The sequence below is a fragment of the Hypanus sabinus genome, chromosome 30 (genome assembly GCF_030144855.1).
Source record: "Hypanus sabinus isolate sHypSab1 chromosome 30, sHypSab1.hap1, whole genome shotgun sequence".
Lineage (NCBI taxonomy): Eukaryota > Metazoa > Chordata > Chondrichthyes > Myliobatiformes > Dasyatidae > Hypanus > Hypanus sabinus.
The window spans coordinates 10,589,503-10,614,049 of record NC_082735.1 but is presented as its reverse complement, the minus strand read 5'-3'; the positions used below and the strand labels follow the sequence as shown (position 1 = coordinate 10,614,049).

The 24,547-nt window shown below is 42.9% G+C and overlaps 1 protein-coding gene across 1 annotated transcript in view; it reads right to left on the bottom strand.

Moving 5' to 3' along the window:
* The window catches only part of LOC132383326 (CD2-associated protein-like), a 128,474-nt gene that overhangs the window by 87,454 nt on the left and 16,473 nt on the right, over nucleotides 1–24,547 (bottom strand). The window contains exons 2-7 of the mRNA XM_059954229.1: nucleotides 22,978–23,093; nucleotides 20,732–20,819; nucleotides 17,185–17,288; nucleotides 13,937–14,006; nucleotides 5,301–5,395; nucleotides 2,080–2,175 (exon numbers count right to left, since the gene is read on the bottom strand). Of these exons, the coding sequence (XP_059810212.1) occupies nucleotides 2,080–2,175; nucleotides 5,301–5,395; nucleotides 13,937–14,006; nucleotides 17,185–17,288; nucleotides 20,732–20,819; nucleotides 22,978–23,093 (569 nt within the window). The remainder of the gene's footprint in view (nucleotides 1–2,079; nucleotides 2,176–5,300; nucleotides 5,396–13,936; nucleotides 14,007–17,184; nucleotides 17,289–20,731; nucleotides 20,820–22,977; nucleotides 23,094–24,547) is intronic.

Here is a 24,547-nt window from a genome sequence, read left to right as displayed (position 1 = left end):
ACATATTGTTGTTCTAGTTTGTGTTTTGTCTTACCCTTGTCAAGGAGAAGGCCATGGACTGACATATCGGTGTCAAAATGGGAAGGGGGGTTGAAATGATGTGCACATAGTTACCATAGAGAATAAAGCAGTGGAGCAAAATTAGACTATTCAGCTCATCAAGTCTTCCCTGTCATTCCAGCGTGGCTAATTTATTTTTCTCTCTCAACCCATTCTCCTGCCTTCTCCTCTTAACCTTTGACACCCTCAATAATCAAGAATTTATCAACCTCAATATACCCAATTACGGCTTCCAAAGCCATCTATGGCAATGAATTCCACAGATTCACCACCTCTGGATAAAGAAATTCCTCCTCATCTCTGTTCTAAATAGATGTCCATGTATTCTAAGGCTGTGACCTCTAGTCCTAGGCTCACCCACTACAGGAAACATCCTCTCCACGTCCACTCTACCTAGGCCTTTCAGTATTTGTTAAGTTTCAATGAGATCACCCCTTCCCCCTGCATTTTGCTAACCTCCATCCCAGAGTACGGTCCAGAACCAGCAAATGCTCCTCAGTTGTTAACCCTATCATTCTCATGGACCTCCTCTGGACCCTCTTCAATGCCAGCACATCCTTTCTTGGATAACGTACCCCAAAACTACTTGCAATACACCAAGTGTGGTCTGGCCAATGCATTATGTAGCCTCAGAATCACAAACTTGCTTTTATGTTCTAGTCTTCACAAAATGAATGCTAAATAAATGCATTTGCCTTCTGTACAACACTCAACCTGCAATTTAACCTTTAGGGGATCCTGCATGAGGACTGCCAAGTACCTCTGATTCCCTACTTTCTGAATTGTCTCCCACTTAGAAGAAGTTCTGTGCCTTTATGCATTCTACCTTCTACCAAAGTGCATGAGCATGCACTTCCCTGCATCTGCCACTTCTTTGCCCATTCTCCCAATCTGTGCAAGTCTTTTTGCAGACTTCCTTCTTCCTCAACACTACCTGCCCTTCCACCTATCTCTGTATCATCCGCAAACATGGCCACAAAACTGTCAATTCCGTTATCCAGTTCGTAAACATGAAATTTAAAAGGACCCAACACACATCTCTGAGGAACATGGCAAGTCACTGGCAGCAAACCAGAATATTACCAAACAGTCATCTATTATTATTTAGCAAATGTAATAGACCTGGTTGGAGGAGGTGCTTGTGAATCTCTGCCTCAGCTGGAGGGGCGGGAAGGGAGGAGATGTAGGGACAGGTTGCAGGAGACGGGAAGAGTGGGTGGGGAGGGATGAACAGACTAGAGAGTCATGCAGAGAATAGTGTCTGTGGAAAGCAAACCCACCTACCTGGGTTTCTTCACCCTTGGTTCATCATTCCTGCCCACCTGGCTCCATCTGTCCATCATCCTGTTACCTCACCAGGCTCCACCTATCACCTACCAGCCCATATCTCACCCCGCCCTCTCAGCCCTTTATACCGGCCATCTTCCTTCTGTCCTGGTGTATGGTCTCAACTCAAAATGTCAACCACAGGTTTGCTGCCACAGATGCTCCTGGGCATACAGTTTGGTTTTTGTTCAAGATTCCAATATCTGCAGTCTCTTGTGCTTCTGTTGTAAAAATATGACGGCGGGGGCTGGAGGGTGGAAGGTAGGGATCACCATTCAAAAACAGTGATGATACTTTGTTCTGCCACATGCAAGTGGGCATACAGCATCTAAACTTTTGCAAGGTCCAATTCTCTACCATTCACTTTCCATCATTCTCTTAGTCGCATCCCTCTAAGCCTTCTGCAGTGTTCCTTTGCATCAGTGCTTCAATCCAGGGACCCTCCTTCCCCTCCACCATCGGATTTCTCAACAGCTCACGAGTCCACTACCTCACAATTTTCCTCTCTTTTGACCCTCAAGCTTTTTCCATATTTCTTATAGTAACTTTAAATATTTTTATGCATTGTGCTGTACTGCAAAAACAATAAACTTCTCGATATATGCCAGTGATAATAAACCTGATCCTAAGGGTTTAGGCTGACTCTAGTGAGGTTTCCAGGCATTCCACAAAAACAGGCAGAAAGACACTCACCGCTTTTGTGCCTGCATAAGGGACCACGTAGTTGTCAGGAAATAGCCCCTCGTTTCCATTCACATATCCTTCCCACCAGCCTTCTTCCCCTGTGTCCTGTTAATGATCATAAATTGAAGTTTAGGTGAGAATATGATGAGAGGCGACAGATCAGCCCTCACCTGGCAGGTTACCGTCAGGTCTTGTATAGTAAATGCTTTTTGGTTATGGCTCAATAAACCAAATATGGCTGAGATAGCGCCTGCTCAGTGGATCAAGCGGTATCTGTGGGGAGTGGGGAGGTGAAGGAATGGCCAACGGTTTGGGTCAAGACCCTGCAGTTTGATTTTACTCCAGATTCCAGCATCTGTGGTCTCTTTTGCCTCCATTTTTTGTCAGACTTTCCCTGCCCGAAATGCTAAAATTCTTAACCTATCCCATGAGCATGGGTTTCCGTTGTGTTTGCAACTACTTCCAAAATTAAACCGTGAAACTATAAAATTGAAATCAGTCAGCTAAGCCACACACCATTGTGTCTCATACTTCGGCTCAGTGCCTTTGTCTCGTTGAAGCTCTTGAGAAGTTTTCAGGTGTTGAATAGGCTGTGGAACTCCAGGCCGCTAGTGATGCTGCTGCGTTCAATGGATGGCATTGCCCGGGTGGTGTATGCTTCGATAAGCTTCGGCAGCAGGTGCTGGTCACCGCACACCCTGAACTCCCACAGCAGCAACAATGAGGCATCCAGTTCCCCTGCTCACCAGCAGGATGTTCCCTGCATCTCAAATATCCCTGAGGCCCTTGAAAACGTATCACCACACCTTCAGTGTCACTAGAATGCCCTTATTCCATCCGCTACAAACTCAGCTTATCCAACATTCCCGCACTCACACCTAAACATTCCCTCTGACTCTTTGCTGGCTCCAGGCAGGTTTCAAATTTCACAGTTCAAAGTTCAAAGTAAATTTATTATCGAAGTACATATATGTCATGATCTACTACCCTGAGATTCATTTTCTAGCAGGCATTCACAGTAGAACAAAGATATACAACAGAATCAATGAAGAACTACACACTAAGACCGACAAACAATCAAAAGAAAGCAAATACAAGAATAAATAAATCTGAGGACTTGGGCTGCAGAGTCCTTGAAAGTGCATCAACAGGTTGAGGAATCAGCTCACTGAGGAGCTGAGTGAAGTTCTTCAAGCTAGTTCAGGATCCTGATCGTTGTAGACCAATGACAGTGACCTAGGGCTCCCGTACCTTCTTCCTGACTGCAGCAGTGACAAGAGAACATGGCCTGGATGGTGGGGGCCCCATGATGGATAATCCTTTCTTGTGGCAGTGCTCCCTGGAGTTGGACTCAATGATGGGGAGGGCTTTTCTTGTGATGGCTTGGGCTATATCCTCTATTTTTTGTAGGCTTTTCCATTCATGAACATACCGTGCTCTTCTCTTTATGTACAAATCCCTCTATTGCAATCTTCCTCGCCTCTGCAACATCTTATCTGAAGCATTCTTCATCTGGGCTGTTTCTTAACCCTTCTTTCTTTTCTCCATAATTCACCACAGGCAACTAGTTTCCATGTTTCCAAACACCCTGCCTTTCCCAGAAAACTGCATTTAAAGAACACCTGGCCTTTCCTGGGAAATTGCATTTTAAAAATTGCCTTTTCTGGGAAACTTCTTTTAAAAACCTTCTCTAATTCAATCCTTGGTCTTCATTCTCATCCGCGTGCAATCCCACTTCTGAAGAAGGGTCCATGACCCAAAACGCCAACTGTTTCTCTCTCCGCTGATGCTGTCTGACCTGCTGAGCATTTCCAGCACTTTCCGTTTTTGTTCTTGTGCCGCGGTTTGGCTTCCAATTACATTTTCATTTCTTCAAACTCCATGAGTCAGAATGCAGGGTTTTGTTCTGAATCAATAGCAGTTCCCTTTTCCTCCACTGTGATTGCTCAACCTACTGAGTTCCTCCAGCACTGTGATTGTTTCTTACGTACAAGTTGTTTTTGATGGGGCTACTCGGCAGCAGTGGCATTACTTCACCTGCCCTAAAACCTCTACAAAATCTAACAATGGATTGCTTCCCTTCACCTTAATGGGAAGTTCTCTCCCATCAAGATTAGAAGAAAGATCGGCTTTATTCGTCACACCTGTAGTTCATCGATTACCTTGAAACACATGGTGAACTGTACTGCTGGCGTTGCTTTGTGATGTGCTGGGGGCAGCCCACGTGATGCCACGCATAGTATGCTCACAACTCACTAACCCCAACTGAATGCCTTTGGACTGTGGAAGGAAACTAGAGCACCCAGAGGAAACCCACGCAGTCACGAAGAGAACATACAAACTCCTTACAGACAGTGGCAGGAATCGAACCCCGATCAGAGATCGCTGGTGCTGTAAAGCAATTGCGTTAACCACCAACACAAGAGCATCTGCAGATGTTGGAAATCCAAGGCAACACACAAAATGCTGGAGGAACTGAGCAGGCCAGGCAGCGTCTATGGAAAAGAGTAAACAGTTGACGTTTCTGGTCGAGACCCTTCGTCAGGACTGGAGTACCCAAGACATCTTTAGGGAGTGATGTCTCAGAAAGGCAATGTCCATTATTAAAGACCTCCAGCACTCAGGACATGCCCTTTTCTCACTGTTACCATCAGGTAGGAGATACAGAAGCCTGAAGGCACACACTCAGCGATTCAGGAACAGTTTCTTCCCCTCTGCCATCTGATTCCTGAATTGACTTTGAAGCTTTGGACACTACCTCACTTTCTTAATATACAGTATTTCTTTTGTTGTAAATTTTTAAATAATCTATTCAATATACATAATTGATTTACTTGTTTATGTATTATCATATTTTACTTTATTTATTATTTTTTCTCTCTCTCTTTCTCTCTCTCTCTCTGCTAGATTATGTATTGCATTGAACTGCTGCTGCTAAGTTAACAAATTTCACGTCATGTGCCGGTGATAACAACCTGATTCTGATTCTGAAAGGAAGATGAGAAATCAAGAGTAAGAAGGTGAGGGGAGGGAGGGAGGGAGAAGTAGGAGGTGGCAGGTGACAAGTGAAACCAGCATTTTGTGTGTGCACCAACCATTATGCTACCCAAATATGAGAAAATGTTTTTGAGGGAATATCTGACCTCAGATGTGCATTTTCCTTTCATTTTGAGATTATATGCAATGCATTTCCTTGAAGATTTTGTAAGACGTACAGAGAGAGTGATTACCTTTTCTAACACAAGGATAACATCTCCTTTGTGCAGACTGAGTTCATCCTCGGCCCCTGCATGATAGTCAGACACGGCCTCGTAGTATTCCTTGGCTGAAAGGAATGATAACCCATTGAAACAGAGTTTCCCAGAGCGGGCTCAGTGCTCGGTAGTCGTCAGCCTCTCTTCGTACGGCGATCTGGGCCCAGGGAGCCTTCAGGGAGGCAGAAGGGTGACAGAAGGGTGGAAGGGTTGGGGTGAAGGTCAACTGCCATGTCAGGTTATTGATAGTGAAGGGTGTGATTGGTGCTCGTGGGGCTGTCAGATCAGGTTGGCAGCTCAGTGTGAGTAGTGAAACAAGCAATTCTTCAGATGCTGGCAATCTTGAGCAACAAACACTAAATGCTGCAGGAACTCGGCGGGTCAGGTAAGATCTATGGAGGAAAAGGCAAAGTTGATGTTTCGGGTTGAGACCCTTCACTCTGACATGCTGAGTTCCTCCAGCACTTCCTGTGCAAAGCTTGCTGTGTGCAGGATGGGTCAGGGACTTGTGACTGGCAGGAGTGGTCAGTTGGGAGCTGTAAGACAGTCATATTCGATTAATTCCCCAGGATTTACAGAGATAGGCTCCATAAAGCCACTGCAGCTTTGGTGAGAGCACCTTGTTGAAAATCCTAGAAATGCAACACCAGCCTAAAGACATGGTGCAGATCGGGGGTCCTCTGTGTATTCTGTAGGGACCAGAATGAAGATTACAAACTTTGATCGTGCCAATACATGGATTTTTGTGTATGTTTTCCTCTGCATACTTGCAAGGCATGACAAACTCTTCACGGGACACAGGAGTTGAGGAAGCAGAGAGGCTGCAGAAGGACTTGGACAGGTTAGGAGAATGGGCAAAGAGGCGGCAGATGGAACATAATATAAAGAGGTGTATGGTCATGCACTTTGGTAGAAGGAATAAAAGCATAGTCTATTTTCCAAGCAGGGAGAAAATTCTAAAATCCAAGGTCCAAAGGGGCTTGTGAGTCCTTGTACAGGATTCCCTAAACGATAGTCTGCAGGTTGAATCAATAGTGAGGAAGGCCAATGCAATGTTAGCATTCGTTTCAAGGGGATTAATGCTGAGGCTGTATGAGGCACTTGTGAGGCCTTGCTCCAAATATTGTGAGCTGTTTCGGGCCCCTTATTTAAGAAATGATGTGCTGACGTTTGACAGGGTTCAGAGGAGGCTCATGAGAATGACTCCAGGAATTAAAGGGTTACCATATGAGCAGTAATTGAAGGCTCTGGGCTTGTACGCACTGGAATTTAGAAGAACGAGGGAAGATCTCATTGAAACCTATCGAATTTTGAAAGGCCTGGACAGAGTGAATGTGAAGATGATGTCTCCTTTGGTGTGGGAGACTAGGACCAGAGGGCACGGCGTCAAAGTAGAGGGGCATCCATTTAGAGGAGAGATGAGAAGGGTTTTCTTTAGCCAGAGGGTGGTGAATTTGTGAAATTCGTTGCCACAGGCAGCTGTGGAGGCCAGGTCACCGGGTGCATTTAAGGTAGAGGTTGGCAGGTTCTTGATTAACAATAGACAGTAGGTGCAGGAGTAGGCCATTCGGCCCTTCGAGCCAGCACCGCCATTCAATGTGATCATGGCTGATCATCCACAATCAGTACCCCATTCCTGCCTTCTCCCCATATCCCTTGACACCGCTATTTTTAAGAGCTCTATCTAACTCTTTCTTGAAAGCATCCAGAGAATTGGCCTCCACTGCCTTCTGAGGCAGAGCATTCCATAGATCCACAACTCTCTGGGTGAAAAAGCTTTTCCTGAACTCCATTCTAAATGGCCTACCCCTTATTCTTAAACTGTGGCCTCTGGTTCTGGACACCCCTAACATCAGGAACATGTTTCCTGCCTCTGGCGTGTCCAATCCCTTAATAATCTTATATGTTTCAATCAGATCCCCTCTCATCCTTCTAAATTCCAGTGTATACAAGCTCAGTCGCTCCAATCTTTCAACATATGACAGTCCCGCCATCCCGTGAATCAACCTCATGAACCTACGCTGCACTCCCTCAATAGCAAGAATGTCCTTCCTCAAATTTGGAGACCCAAAACTGAACACATGATTGCTCATGGCGTAAAGGGATATGGGAAGAAGGCAGGAGAGTGGGGTTGAGAGGGAAATGCATCAGCCATGATGAAATGGTGGAGCAGACTCAATAGGTCAAATGGCCTATTTCTGCTCCCGTGTCTTATGCTCTTATGGAAATGCAAGAGGCACTTGAAGGAAATCAGCAGGGCTAAAAGACGCCATGAGGTTGCTCTAGTAGACAAGGAGAAGGGGAATCCCAAGGGTGTCTACGTATGTATTAAGAGCAAAAAGATTGCAAGGGGCAAAAACGTCCCTCTTGAAGATCAGAGTGGTCATTTCTGTATGGAGCCAAAAGAGGTGGGGCAGATCCTAAATGGGTTTTTTTTTGCATCTGTATTTACTGGGGAAATGGACACACTGTCTACAGAACTGAGTCAAAACAGCATGGACCATACATAGATTACTGAGGAGGAGGTGTTTGCTGTCTTGTGGCAAATTAGGGTGGATTAATCCCCAGGGCCTGACAAGGTCTTCCCTCGGATCTTGTGGGTCTAGTGGAGAAATTGCAGGAGCCCTAGCAGGGGTATTTAAAATTCCCTTAGCAGTAGGTTGGGTGCTGGGGGATTTGGAGGATAGCTGATGTTGTTCCGTTGCTTAAGAAAGGGTCTAAGAATAAGTTAGGTAATTATAGGCCACTGAGCCTGACATCAGCAGTGAGTAAGTTATTAAAAGGTATTCTAAAAGACTGAATATCTAAGTATTTGGATAAACATGGACTGATTAGGGAAAGACAACATGGCTTTGTGCGTGGTAAATCATGTCTAACCAATCTTATAGAGTTTTTAGTGGGTGTTACCAGGAAAGCTGATGAAGGCATGATCTTCAGCAAGGCATTTGACAACGTCCCATATGGGAGGTTAGTCAAGAAATTTCGGTCACTTGGCATTCAGGATGAAGTGGTAAATTGGATCAGACATTGGCTTTGTGTGAGAAACCAGAGAGTGGTAATTGATGGTTGCTTCTCTGTCCGGTGGCCTGTGACTAGTAGCGTGCGAAAGAGATCAGTGCCTGGTCCCTTGTTTGGCATCTATATCTATGATCTGCATGGTGATGTAGTGAACTGGATCAGCACATCTGGGGATGACACCAATATCGGTGGTGTAGTAGCCAGCCAGAAAGACTATCAGAGCTTGCAGCAGGATCTGGACTAGCTGGAGAAGTGGGTTGCAAATGGCAGATAGAATTTAATGCAGACAAGCGTAAGATGCTACACTTTGGGACCACCAACCTGGGTTTATTCCCTAGAGTGTAGGAGAATGAGGGTATATTTGATAGAGGTATACAAATTATTAGGGTAAATGCAGACAGACTCTTTCCACAGAGATTGGGTAAGACTAAAACTAGAGGTCATGGGTTAAGCATGAGTGGGTTAGGGGGATTATGGAGGGGAGCTCAGCAGGTGATGAGTGTGTGGAACCAGTTGCCAATGGAAGTAGTGGATTTGGGCTTTATTTGAACATTGAAGAGAAATTTGGATAAGTACATGGATTGGAGTGCTATGAAGGACAATGGTCCGGGTGCAGGTCAATGGGACTAAGCAGATTAATAGTCTGACATGGACTAGATGGGCTGAAGGGCCTGTTTCTGTGTTGTAGTGTTCTATGACTCTATGTCTCCGTAACCCTTAAGACGTCTCAGCTTCCACTCATAGTGGCTTGATATTTTTTTGGTAGTAAAATTGGTAACAGTAAGTCTGTCTATTGACCTCAAGTCCTGGAGTATAAAGGGGTGAAATCCTGCCTGACCCTTGGCTGTGAGATGAAAGATAGGGTTGTTTAAACCCTTCGATGTATAGATCTAAGCCCACTCAAGCTCTTCCAGATAAATCGGCCTCTCTTATTAATTCCTTTATGACTGATTCAGCAATTTTTGAAATTTGGCGTTTTTTACACCCCAATGACAAAGAGTTTTCATACTTTACTCATGTTCATCATAATTATTCAAGAATTGATTACTTTTTCATTGATCACCATTTACAGATGTTATTGATTGTAAATATGACTCTATTACCATTTCTGACCATGCACCTTTGAAGCTATCTATTAAGATAATGGATTCATCTATTAATGCTAAATCTTGGAGGTTCAACTCTATTCTATTGCAGGACTTAGACTTTGTTAATTTTATTAAACAACAAATTGATTTGTTTTTCTCAACAAATTCTACAGCAGAGATCTCTAGTGGAATTTTATGGGACTCTTTTAAAGCATTTATTCATGGACAGATTATTTCATACTCTGCTGGAGTTAGGAAACAAACTAATTCTAAAATATTAACATTGGTTGATAAAATCAAAGCAATTGATAAGATTTATTCAGTGACCCCCAGCAAAGAAATTTATAAAGCACAAGTGGAACTTCAAATGGAGCATAGTTTGTTATTATCCTCTTTGATTGAAAATCAGTTAATTAAATCTAGAACCCAGTTTTATGTACATGGAGATAAGTCTGGCAAATTATTGGCTAATCAATTGAAAACTGCTTCGGTTAAACGACAGATTACTAGGATTTGTGAACGAGATGGCACTCTGACGATCGACCATAGAGAGATAAATAAAGCCTTTCAAGATTTTTATAATTCCTTATATCAATCAGAATTTGTTGAGGATTCTTCTATAATAGGTGAATTTTTAAGGAAATTGAATATTCCAAAATTAACAGTAGAGGATAGTGTATTCCTAGATACACCTATTACGGAAACTGAAATAAAAAAGCCTATTTTTTCAATGAATTCCGGTAAAGCTTCTGGTCCAGATGGTTATACTGCAGAATTTTTTAAATCCTTTTCCTCTATACTTTCTCCTTGGCTTTGTAAAATTTTTAAAGATGCTTTAATTATAGGCAAATTGCCACAATCTTTTTATGAAGTCTCTATTTCTTTAATTCTTAAAAAAGATAAAGACCCTATTGAATGTGCATCCTATTGGCCTATATCCTTGCTGAATATGGATTTTAAGATTTTTAGTAAAATTTTGGCTACTAGATTAGAAAATATATTACCTCAAATTATTTCTGAAGATCAGACTGGATTTATTAAAAACCGCTATTCATCTTTTAACATTAGAAAATTAATTAATATTATTTATACTCCTTCACCCAAAATACCAGAATGTGTCATTTCCTTAGATGCTGAAAAAGCATTTGATAGAGTTGAATGGCCATATTTATTTAATATGTTGCAGCATTTTAATTTTAGTTTGAAATTTATATCATGGATTAAATTAATATGCTATAAACCTTGGCTTCAGTCTTTACCAATAATCAAAGATCTACTTTTTTTCAGTGATTCCGTGGTACAAGGCAAGACTGTCCTTTAAGTCCTTTACTATTTGACATTGCTTTGGAACCTTTGGCTATAGCCATTCGTGAATCACCAAATATTTTGGGTATTACTCATGGGGAGGGGACGTATAAGTTATCATTATATACTGATGATTTGTTACTATACATATCTGACCCTGAGAGATCTATTCCTGCTATTTCATCCTTGCTTGCTCAGTTTAGTAACTTTTCTGGTTATAAATTGAATTTTATTAAGAGCGAATTATTTCCATTAAAAATGCAAGTTCCAATTTATAAACATTTACCATTTAAAGTTGTTACAGATTATTTTACTTATTTGAGTATTAAAATTACTAAAAAACATAAAGATTTATTTAAAGTTTTTACCTTTAATTGACCAAATTAAGCAACTTCCTACCAGGTGGTCTCCACTATCTTTGACATTGGTTGGTTGAATTAATGCTATTAAGATGATGGTATTACCCAAATTCTTATATTTATTTCAAGCATTACCAATTTTTATTTCTAAATCTTTTTTTGATATTATTGACTCCAAAATATCTTCTTATCTGTGGCAGAATAAAAATCCTAGACTAGGCAAAAAATATTTACAGAAGCCTAAGAAGGAGGGCGGTTTGGCTTTGCCAAACTTGAGATTTTACTATTGGACAGTTAATATAAGATATTTAATATTTTGGACACAAGAATTGACTATAGCAGCTTGCCTACAATGGGTAAATTTGGAATGTAAATCTGTACAAGACTTTTCATTGTTTTCAATTTTAGGATTTTCACTTCCTTTCTCTTTATCTAAATTGAATAAACAAATAACTAATCCTATAGTCAAATATACATTGCGAATTTGGTTTCAATTTTGTAAATTTTTTGGTTTAAATAAGTTCATTTTATCAAGCTGTATAATATCTAACTTTTTTTTCGGCCCTCTTTTATGGATCAAGCTTTTCTTTTATGGAAAACAAAAGGTATAACATGTTTTCGTGATCTGTTTTTGGATGATAGCTTTATGTCCTTTGAACAGCTATCTAATAAATATAATATACCTAAAACTTATTTTTTTAGATATTTGCAAGTTAGAAATTTTGTGTATAATGAATTACAGTCTTTTCCAAAACTATGTCCATTGGACATTACGGAAAGAATTTTAGCTCTGAATCCTTGTCAAAAGGGTTTAGTAGCTGTCATTTATAAAATGATCATGAAAATACAGCCAGAAGTATCAGAAAAAATTAAGAAGGAATGGGAAAAAGAACTTCATTGTCTTATACCCACTGAGCAGTGGGAGAAAATTTTACTATTAGTCAATTTGTCTTCTATTTGTGCTAAACATGCCCTAATACAATTTAAGGTTGTACATAGAGCTCATATGTCTAAGGATAAACTTGCTCGATTTTATTCTTATGTTAATCCAACCTGTGACAGATGTCATTCTGATGTTGCTTCATTGACCCATATGTTTTGGTCTTGCCCTTGTTTGCAAAATTATTGGAAAGATATTTTCAGTATTATTTCAATAGTTCTGAATATCAATTTTCAACCACATCCTATTACTGCAATTTTCAGTTTACCAATGGTGGATAATAGTCGTTTATCCTCCTCATCTCGACGAATGATTGCATTTGTTATATTAATGGCTAGAAGATCTATTTTACTGAATTGGAAAGAAATTAATCCTCCAACTATATTTCAGTGGTTTTCTCAAACTATCTCTTGTTTGAGTTTAGAAAAAATTAGAAGTGTTGTTTTTGATCCTTCAGTTAAATTTGAAGAAACCTGGAGACCATTTATTCAACATTTTCATATGAGTTAAATTGTCTTTTCCTAAACCTCACTTTTATTAATTATTTGGAAGGAGGTTTGGAGTTATTGGCACTACTGTATATATTTGACATTATGCAATGGCCCATGTTGGTTAGTGTTTTTTTTTTCTTCTCTTTTTTTTGTTTTTTTTTATTTCTTTTGTTCATAAATACTATGAGTTTGGGAGGTTATATATATTGATTATTATATATTTGAATGCCTACTTAAACTATTAACTATGTACTCTCAAACTCATTGTATTCATGTTTCATTTATGTTTGTTTAAAAATTAATAAGAAGGTTTAAAAAGAAAGAAAGAAAGATAGGAACAATGATGAAGGACAGGTTTGGGTTTGGGGATGTTGCTATCCTCAGTCAGTTAGACCTAGAGTACAACATTTAAAACCCAGAGAGTAAAGAACTACTCAGAGGAAATCAATAAAGTGATTTCCAAATCCAGCATTTCCTTAATATATATCATCAAGTGGAAAATCAGTTTATAATTTTGTATGCAATTACAGGGGCAAACGGAGAAAGAGGCCATTCAGTCCATTGAGTCTGTGCTGCATGTGAATTTATACATAGATATATTTCCTAGTCAGGGTCATCTATGAGCCTCTCCCATAGCACCACCTAGAGGCTCCAGTGTGAATTTCTGGCTGGTAACGCAATGGGGCATGTTTTGATGTCCTGGTGTCTTCCACAGAGAGATCCCAGCAAGTTATCAGACTCTGGCCGAGCCACTGCTAAAATCCCAAACTGACTGTCGCCCTTTGTCAGTAATGTCCAGCTGCTGCCCAGTGTCAGAGAACTCATGGAGTGTAATGGGAGGAGTGTTGTTGTGACCTGCGCCGGGAGAATGTGCCCCTGTACCTGTACTGAGGCAGGAGCAGATGCTGCAGTCACTTAGCTGGAGGAGAGTGGCTGAAGAAGGGTGGTGAGAGGGGGAGAGATGGGGGGTGGGGGGGGTAATAGTGTTTCACTATCATTCTGCTCCCCACATCGCCAGGCTCATTGTCTAATGTTTCAGATCCACTGCTATGGCGTCGAGCCATTCCCACATGATTTCCCACAAGTCATTCCTCCTCTGATGACAAGTAGCCTTTGCTTGGCTCTGTTCTTGTGTTGAGTGAGTAGTCACTACCTCATCTCTAATCCAGCTGGAGTATCTCTCATCCTACCCTGGGTAATACTCAGAGCAAAATACCTGGGCTCCAATCATTCATTTTGAAGCACCTTCCAGTGTGTAAGTATAGTTTTCAGATAAGGTCAAAGGCCCTGGCTACTTCACATAAGGTCAAAGGCCCCGGCTACTTCACATAAGGTCAAAGGTCCCGGCTACTTCACATAAGGTCAAAGGTCCTGGCTACGTCACATAAGGTCAAAGGCCCCAGCTACCAACCTATCTTCTGTCCAGTTTCTTCAACGCATCCATCATTTTCTTGGGGATGTGCTGATCCAAAAGCTGGTTCCTGCAAAAAAAAGGAGGCATTTTGACCAAGGTGAAGCTTTCCAGGATTTTCTAAAGTGCTACTAGCAATCCTTATCTTTCCGCGACGTGATCAGAACGATGTGAGTTCAAGTCCCACTTCAGACTCGGTACTGAGGGTATGCCGTACCATCACCGATGTTTAAATCTTACACTACGCTAAGGGCCATTCAGCTATGTGTTAAAGACCCCAAGGTATATTTTAAAGAAGAATAGGACAGATCTCTGAAGAAATGTGCCAGTGCTGATTAGGAACTTTTTTCTGTACAAATTGGGTTCGACACTTATAATGCATTTCCAACGACAATTTCATTTCAAAGGTTGTCCATAGAGCACTTGGAAATACGGTTGGTGAAAGATCCCAAAGAAATGCTAAATATCTTGACACGGGATTCTTGCTTGAAGTGATTATCTCTCAAGGGTAAAATTACAATATCAAGGAGACTCCAATGTGCTTTCTTCCAGGCTGAAGGGCGGAGAATGGGATGGGAGACACACACAAAATGCTGGAGGAACTCAGCAGGCCAGGCAGCATCTTTGGGAAAGAGCACAGTCAACGTTTCAGGCCGAGACCCTTCGACAGGACGGCCGAAGGCCCTCGGCCTGAAATATCGAATATACCCTTTCCCATAGGTACTGCTTGGCCTGCTGAGTTCCTCCAGCATTTTGTGTGTGTTGCTCGGGGGATTTCTAGCATCTGCAGATTTTCTCTTGTTTGTGATGGGATGAGTGAAATTGTTTTCATTTAATATTGCTGTGCATGTCCGTTTGTGAAAAGTGGGTATTGTTACTGCTATGTAACATGTTTTTCTTAAGAGTCAATATCACATATTTCTCAATCAGTAGCTAAGTGAAGCTGAATACAGGGTTAATGGAGTTTGGAGGAACAAAAGGAGCCTCAACTCCATGCCCACAGGTCCCTCAGTTGCTGGGCAAGATGATGGGGTTGTTAAGAAAGTTGTTATACTGTGTTGTCTTCATTAGTTCAAGCATTGAGTTCAAGAGTCACAGGGTAATGTTGCAGCTCTATTAAAAACCTGGTGAGACCACTCTTGGAATATTGTGTTCAGTTCAGTGTAGGAAGGGCGTGGAAGGATTAGAGAGGAGATTAGCCAGGATGCTGCCTGGATTAGGGCGCAGGCTTTATGAGGAAAAGTTGAGCAAGGCAGGGCTTTTCTTTTTAGAGAGAAGGAGGTTGAGAGGTAACATGGAAGAAGTGTACAAGAGAAGAGGCACTGATTGAGTGGATAGCCAGAGACTTGCACCCAGGGCAGAAATGGCGAGTGTGAGGGGGCATGATTTTAAGGTTTTGGAGGAAAGTAAAGGGGGATGTCAGAGCTAAAGTTTTTACACAGAGAACGGTGAGTGTATGGAACGTGCTGCCAGGAGTGGTGGTAGCGACAGACACATTAGGTGCATTTAAGAGACTCTTAGATAGGAACATGAATGATAGAAAAATGGTGGACTATGTAGGAGGAAAAGGTTAGATTGATCTTTGAGTAAGTTGAAAAGTCGTCACAACACCTTGGGCCAAAGGGCTTGTACTGAGCTGGAGTGTTCTATGTTCTAAATACAATGTGAACCTGGCATGGGGGCTTTGTGGCTATTTCCATTTGTAAGTGGGTATTTGGGTTTCTCTAGTAATATCCTCAGATAGGTGAGGCTATTACCTGAGAATTCAGATCAGCACATGCAAAACTCTCGAGGAACTCAGCAGGTTAGGCAGCATCTATGGAGAGAAATAAACAGTCGATGCTCCGGGCTGAGAACCTTCACCAGGACGAGAAGGAAGGGCCTGGACAAGAGGGAGAAAGCTAGAATTCGAATCTGGGGGCAGGGGAAGGATCACAAGCTGGCAGGTGACAGGTGAAGTCCGGTGAGGGTGATTTTTAGCCTTCACGATTTGCCGCGCCCCACCCTGACTGAGGGTTTACCTCTGTTACCCTTCATGGTCTGCTTCAGCGCAACACAGCTGGGGCTCGTGGCCGTGAGTCCAACTCCCCCTTGGCCCTGATATCCCGTCTTTAATGCGATGTCAAGGACGTCAGCAAACCTTCAGTAGATTCTTCAGCAGCACATTTATCTGAGAGGCCGACTGTACAAGTCCACCTCAGAATCATGACCTGGGTCTCTCTCTAGCATGACTCTAATGAAAACTTGGGTACACATCCACAATTTGTGACATGAAATGCAATACAATGTAACTTAGCACAGAGACTGTCATCACCCCTCATTTTTTTATTCACTCACAGGGCGTGGAGATGGGGGACAATGTCAGAAAACAAAAGAAAGTCTGTAGATGCTGGAAATCCGAGCAACACACACAAAAGGCTGGAGGAACTCAGCAGGCCAGGCAGCATCTATGGAAAGGAGCACGGTCAACGTTCTGGGCCAAAACCCTTCAGTGGGACTGGAGAAAAAAAAGCTGAGGAGTGGATTTAAAAGGTGGGGGGGGGGGCGGAGACAGGAGAGAGAAACACAAGGTGATAGGTGAGATTTGGATTAGGAGGGATGAAGTAAAGAGCTAGGAAGTTGATTGGTGAAAGACCATTGAAGAAAGAAAAAGGGGGAGGTGCACCAGAGGGAGGTGATGGGTGGGCAAGGAGATAAGATGAGAGAGGGAAAAGGTGATGGGAAATGGAGAAGAGTGGGGGGGGGCAGCAGTAGACATTTCAGGAAGTTCGAGAAATCGACGATCATGCCATCAGGTTGGAGGCTACTCAAACAGAGTATAAGGTGTTTTTCCTCCAACCTGAGTGTGGCCTCATCGCGACAGTGGAGGAGGCCATGGATGGACATATTGGAATGGAAATGGGAAGTGGAATTAAAATGAGTGGCCACTGGGAGATCCTGCTTGTTCTGGCGGAATAAATGTCAGCATTTATTGCCGTTCACTAATTTCCCTGAAGTGGACGGCCGCCGACCAAATTGCCAGTGTGGGGTCACACCTAGATCAGGTTTCTTTCTGTGAGGGAGATTAGTGAACCAGATGGCTTCTGACAACAGTCTGGTAGATTTATGGCTGCCATTAGAGAGCACAGCTTCACTCATGGTTTACGTGTTGACTGAATTTGAATTCTCCAGGTGCCATGGTGGGATTTGAACCCATGTCTCCAGAGGAGTGGGACAGGCCTAAGGATGCCAAGACTCTGCTGCTGTACCTTTGATTCTCCAGCCGTCCCACTGACCAGCATCTTTTCCGAATCCGGTGGGAAGTTTGCATAGAGGTCTGAACTTGGCCCTTCTTGCTCTTTCCTGCTGGAACCTGATGGGGAAACACGAAGAGGAGGAACAACTGAACACTGTCTCCTCAGACCAGCTGCCCCGAGCTGTCCTCGAAGAACCTCCAGCTACTCCTGAAACGATCACAAACAAGAGAAAGCCTGCAGGTGCTGGAAACCCGAGCAGCACACACAAAATGCTGGAGGAACTCAGCAGGCCAGGCAGCATCTATGGAGAAGAGTACAGTCAACGTTCCAGGACGAGACCCTTCATCAGGAGACTGATTCACAAAAACAAAACGGTCAGAATGGGAAACAGTTTCTTCCCCCAGGTCATTAGGCTTCTGAACTCCCTGCTGCGTCACACTCGAAGCGTCACTAGTTAATCTGTTAATCTTACAATATTTAATTTCTGCACTTCAGTCTGTTTATTTAATCCATCTGTAGATTTCATCCTTACTTTCAGAAGTTATGTGTTATCTATACTAGAGTGTGTTGCACCCAGCTTAAGAGAAACATTGTCTCCTTTGACAGTTTGTATGTATATAGTTAAATGACAATGAACTTGACTTGATGTCATTTGAATAAGCTGCCTGCCTCTGCTCAGTTTATCTTGACTGGCTGGCTGCTATTTATTCTACTGTTTTACACATATATCACAAGAACAAACCTTGAGTCTTCCAGTCAAAATGCCTGTAATTTCGTTTCTCTTAAAGATGCTGCGGAGGAAATTCCAGATCCAACAAGGGAGGAACTGAACTTCCATCAGCCCACTGCTAACATCCTTAAAGCCTATCTGTAAACTTGGGCATGTTGTCACTCCAGTGATTGAGATCACTGGTTCACTGCTGCAGCTGGACCACTGTATCCTTAGCTCAAATCAGCTCATCCTTGCCCAACATCAAATGGGTTCATGTGAAAGATTTCTTCTTCTGAGCAACCACCAGGTTTCTTTTAACTGTTTGTCATTTGCTATTTGTTCTCGTGTTAAGCGAGTACTTATTGTCCATACCTCATGGTTTCTGGGTAGGCGATGGGTCTTCCTCTTAGGGATCCAAGTTTGGGAGTAGATCAGAAACACAACCCTCAACACATTCCTAATTAACTCTTCAATATTCAATGCTCACTGGATGTTTTTTTGTCTTCTACACTATACTCTAAACTCTAGAGACTGTTGAGCGTGAAAATCCCAGAAGATCAGCAGTTTCTGAGGTATTCAAACCATATCAAAGATGAAAAGCTGTCAAATTAGCTAACCTTTGCATCAACTCTTGCCTTCAGAGTCACTGGAACACTAGACATTGGGAGCCCACCTCTATATGCAAGGGGTGATTGATAAATTTGTGGCCTAAGGTAGGAGGAGTCTATTTTAGAAAACCTAGTACATTTATTTTTCCTACATTTACACACTTAGTCCAGCGGTCGTGGAGCATACGGATCCCTTCTTTGTAGAAGTTGGCGTCTTGGACCTCCAGAAGTGGTCCACAGCATGGGGTGATTGATAAGTTTGTGACCTGAGGTAGAAGGAGATGAGTTATTAACTTCAAACTTTCTGCGTTTTCACTCAAAGAATTGAGTTGCATTTGCATGTAACAAGAGCTGTACAGGCAATCCCCGGGTTACGAATGAGTTCCATTCCTGAGTCCATCTTTAAGTCGGATTTGTGCGTAAGTCGGAACAAGTACATCCGGTATTATTTAGTGTTAGTTAGTCAAAACGGTTGTCTTAGTATATAATATATATTTTACCTTTTTATACATATAAAACACTTAAGAAATGTATGTATTCCAATAATTAAACCACTGCGCCATTGCGTTGCTTAGTAATAATTGGAGTTTTCATTGGGGCAGGGCTCCATTATTCTCACTTTATCCTTTATTCTTTAAAATTGTTCCGATTGTTGACTGACTGTAGCCTAACACTTTTCCAGAGACCGATAGTGTTTCACCTCTTTCAAAACGCTTTATTATTTCCACTTTATTTTCAATCGCAATCACTTCCCATCAATGGAACAGAAACGCTGCGAGTGGCAGGTCCCGAGCTCCGCTGGCTCCCAAGGTCCGCTGGGTCCTAAGGACCACCACGCTGCATTCCCCGGGTCCTAAAGTCCACCGCACTGTGCCAGGTTAAATGGGACAAGTGGGGGCTGTGCTGGGTTTGGGTATTTGATCCCCCACAATATTCTGCGTGGGAATTTAAACTGGAGCTGGCAGTGTTATTTTTTACGAGGTCGAGTTGCTAGCTCGACATCAACCTGGCACGGATCGTATGGGAGTCACTGGATCGATATCAACCCAGCATGGGAGCAGTCTGTCACTGGATCGAACTCGGGAACCTCTGATCTCCAGCGCAGCGCTGATCTCACTGCGCCACCAGCCAACCAGAACGGGGGGGGGGGGGTGGGGGTGGGAGGGGTCAGGGTGAATCTTGTTAAGAAAATGTTAAGCCAAATACAAAGTCACACTCAACACAGTGTCAACGGCAACGACTTAATATGGCGGACGGTGTTCTCCTTCCTCGGTTCGTAAGTACGAGTTGTCTGTAAGTCGGACGTTCTTAACTCGGGTACTAGCTGTATAACTCCTCTCCTACCTTAGGCCATGAACTTATCAATCACCCCTGCTGTGGACCACCCGGAGGTCCAAGACGCTCTCATTACATGCACGTGCAGTTCAACTCCTTGAGTGGTAATGCAGGAAGTTTAAAGTTAATAACTCATCTCCTACCTTAGGCCACGAACTTATAAATCAGCCCTGCTGTGGACCACTTCTACAAAGAAGAGACCCGTATGCTCCACGACCGCTGGACTAAGCGTGTACATGTAGGAGGGGACTATGTTGAAAAATAAATGTGCTAGGTTTTCTAAAATTGACTCCTGCCTTATCAATCACCCCTCATATTAGGGGTTAAGTTAATCTCTTGATCAACAGCTACTCTAGCTAGTGGCATAGACAGAGAAATGGCATATTTTGCCTAGGGTCAGACTGTCTAATAGAAGAGGGCATGCGTTTAGGGCGAGGGTGGAAGTTCCAAGGAGATGTGTGGGACAGATTTTTTACACTGGGAATGGTGGGTGCCTGGAATGTCCTGCCAGGGTAGTAGAGTTGGCAAATGCGATAGAGGCATTTAAAAGGCTCCTAAGATAGGCACATGAATGTGTGGAGAATGGAGAGATATGGCATTGAAGGGGCAGGAGGGATTAGTTAAGTTATTGTTTTAATTAACATGGCACAGTATCGTGGGCCAAAGGGCCTGTTCCTAAGTTGGATTGTCAATGTTCTAAAGTTTTATTCCGATATTTCATTCACACAGAAATGTTGACAGTCCATCTGTAATTGAATATTGTAGATTTAATTAGGAATGTGTTGAGGATTGTAGTAATCAGTATAGAGAACCAGAAGCTGAGTGTCACCATTTAAAATGATGAACGAGATTAGCTCAAAACTTCACTGTGGGAAAAGTTTTCATTCGGGGCCTGAGACCTTACCTTCCGCCCGGTCAACTTCCACAACAAAATTGGATGGGAAACATCCAATCTTTCCGTTCTTTCTCCCCAGCCACCAGCCACTTTCAACCTAAAGGGCAAAAGAGGATTGAGATGAAGTCAGAGAGCAGCGACTGGGAAAGTCGCAGTTCAATAATGTGAGAGCTGCTTACGGAGTGAAGGGAGGAAAATAGATCAGAGGATACAGAAATTGAGATGTACTGAGAAGGGAGTGGAGGATCTTCTGCCTTCAAACTACTATGGCCTGGGGTCCAAGGGTGTTCCCACCATCAAATTTGGTTGGGAATTCTAGAATATTGGTCAGCAGAGATATCCAGACCTTGGTGGTCTCTTTTCTCACCCAAAGATATTTTTCGTCTTATGAATGTTTCTTAGATATGGTACTGGGAGTTATAGATGAGCCAATGTATATTTACTAACAAAATAGTCACTCAGTGGCCACTTTATTAGGTACACCTGTACAGCTGCTGGTTAATGTAAAGATCTAATCAGCCAATCATGTGAGAGCAACTCAATACATAAAAGCATGCAAACTTGGTCAAGAGGTTCAGTTTTTATTCTGACCAAATATCAGAACGGGGAAGAAATGTGACCTAAGTGACGCTGACCATGGAACGATGCTGGTGCCAGGCGGGGTGGTTTGAGTATCTCAGAAACTGCTGATCTCCCGAGATTTTCACGCTCAGCTGTCGCTAGAGTTGAGAGCAGGATGCAAAAAAAAAACAAAAACAAAAATCCAGTGAGCAGCAGGATGGAAATGAGAGGGTTCAGAGGAGAAAGGCCAGGCTGGCTGAAGCTGACAGAAAGCTAACAGTAACTCAAATAATCACAGCAGTGCTTTGCGGAAGGGCATCTTGGAACACACAACGCATCGAACCTTGAAGTGGATGGGAACAGCAGCAGAAGACCACAGCAGCTTCCATTTATGGACCAAATAAAGTAGCCATGGAATGTGGTTCTTACTCCATAAGAACATTTTGAAATCATATTCTTATATGAAAATCAGTCCTTTTAGCACCCATATAAGGTAAAACATCATCAGTTATGATCCACTTGGAGTTCTGTAGCCCTGAGTTGACAGACCAGGGTTCAAACCCTAATCCAGAGAGACGACCAATATCACAATGCTGGACTGAGGTCATCCCGGGAGGAGAGAATACATACAACGGAGCTCTAGTCTGCTCTAATGTTTAGAAGAAGGTGAGATCATTTCATTGAACTGTACCAAACACTGGGAGCTGAGAGGGGGACGACGTTTGTCCTGGCTGGGGTGCCGAGAAGCTGGAGTCACAAAGATAGGAGTCAGCCATTCAGGGTCGAGACAGGATGGAATTTCTTCACCAGAAGGTGATGAATTTTTGGAATTCTCTGCCCAAGAGAGCTATGTGTGCTCAGTCTGGACAGAGCAGTAGATCTTTAAGTAGTAAGGAAATGGGATGCAGGGTGGTCCCCAGTAAAATGGCACTGCAGTAAGCAATCAGCCATGACCTTATGAAATGGGAGAGCAAGCGTGAGGGGCCAAATGGCCTATTCCTGCTTCTGTTTCTTGCTTGGTTAAGTATCACTGTAGATTTGTTGACCGAGATGGGAATGGAAGCTCCATTCTCAGGAGAATTTAGACCATCCGGCTGTCTGAAGAGGAGATAAGAAGCCTGGCTGATGGTTATCCCCCAACCAACATTTTCAGGAGCTTGCAATGTTCAAATCACTGCTCCAAATTCTACATTACTATCTGACTCCATTTCAATTCAACAACATCTGCAAAGGTTCAAAAATCCATTTAATATCAGAGAATGTAAGCGGTATACAACCTGAACTTCTTGCTCCTTACAGACGTCCCCGAAACAAAAAAAACCCCATGGAATGAATGATAGGAACATCGAAGCCCCAAAGTACCCCCCCCCCCCTCGCACAAGTAGCAGCCAAAACTTTGACCCCACCTTCCCCTCCTATTCGTGCCAGCAGAAGCACCAACCACCCCCCCCCCCATTCCCTCACCATGCAAACAACTGCAGAAGTCCCACAAAAGAGACCTTGATGCAGAATCATAAAATCTCCACAGATTGCAACTTCTTTTTTTAACTGGTTACCCCATTGTTTTTTAAACTTAGTGGTACTCTGACTGTGACTACATCCCTGAATGGAAAAGAAGTCAATGTAAAACTACCATAAACTTTGAAGAAATCCAACCAACCACTATCAATATTTTATCGCAAATGAGATCTCACCTCTCTGAGGACCTCAATGACTTCTCCCACGCTGAGCTCCAGTTGTTCTGGTCTCACAGGGCTATATGAAACGACCACCTCGCACAATCTCAGCTTCTTCTTCACCACCACGTGCCCTGTAATGCAAACCTGCTGGTCAATGTCCCTTCGTTTCACAGGGTGGCCACTTCTGCTCTAGACAGTTCCTTGTCTCCTACTCTCATTACTCCGCAGTTCTCCCTCTAAAGATGTCTTTGCTGGAATGGAAATCCTCCACCTAATTCTCTGTGAATTACTTTGAAACAGGATTCTTACTCTTTCTGGGTTATTCAGCAATGGAAGACATCAGTGCAAAGCCCAGTGCTCATAGGCACTGACATGATCTTTCCTCCTAAGCTCAGCAGATTACAGCCTTGGCTGACTCTGGTTATTTCTGGCACCCTTCCTGCTGTCTGGTACATCAACTAACCCAACCCAGTGGATTCAGACTGACGCTTGGCTCAGTAGCCCACTGATAATATGCATTTGAATTGGAAACACTCTCTTTGCATTTCTCAAATCAAAACCATCTCAGAGACGATGGCAGCAGATGGTTTGGATTCATCTTCATCATTATGTACCGTGTTGTATGATGTGGGTGATATTGATCTCATGACCATGATTGCTCTTGGCAAACGTTTTTTTACAGAAGTGGATTGCCATTGTCCTCTTCTGGCCAGTGTCTTTACAAGATGGCTGACCCCAGCCATTACCAATACTCTTCAGAGATTGTCTGCCTGGCAGAAGTGGTCACATAACCAGGATTTGTGATATGCACTGGTTGCTCATACGACCATCCACCACCTGCTCCCATGGCTTCATATGACCCTGATTGTGGGGGAGGGTATGGGAGGGAGGCTAAGCAGGTGCTACATCTTGCTCAGGAGTGACCTACAGGCTAGCAAAGGGAAGGAGCACCCTAACACCTCCTTTTTGGTAGAGACATCTCCATCCCACCACTCGTTAGAGATTTGGATTCTTCTTTTAAAACATGGCTGAAGGTTAAGGCTCTATTTTGAATAATGGTTCTTGTATAGTTGACATATAATTTATATATTATTTTTATTTTGTGTGTTGCCCGTGATGCTGCTGCAACCAAGATTTTCATTGTACCTGTACGTCACCAAACTTGTGCATGTGACAATAAACTCAGCCTGACTCTAATTTGAGTTGAGATGACTCCAAATGCATGTGTCAATTGGTAACGGTCTATGCCTACCTTTATTAGCTGGCATCTTTTACCAGGAATGTCAATAATTAAAAGAAGAGCATGATCCTTTTTGAAGAGGACCCACGGTCCCACACCTGCTGTGGGGAAGATATTGCAAGTCAACTCCAGAAGACATTGGAGAAAGAGGAAGATCCCATTGTTGTTGACCATCTGGGCACCAGCAACTTATGGAAGAGTAGGAAGGGGGTCTTTTAGGGGAGTACAAACCACTAGGATGTAAACAGAAGAAAAGAACCCTAAAGGCTCATGTTTCATTTGAACAGTTGAACATTTGAACAGAAGCGCTTTCAGTTAGTCCTGACAAAGGGTCTTGGCCCGAAA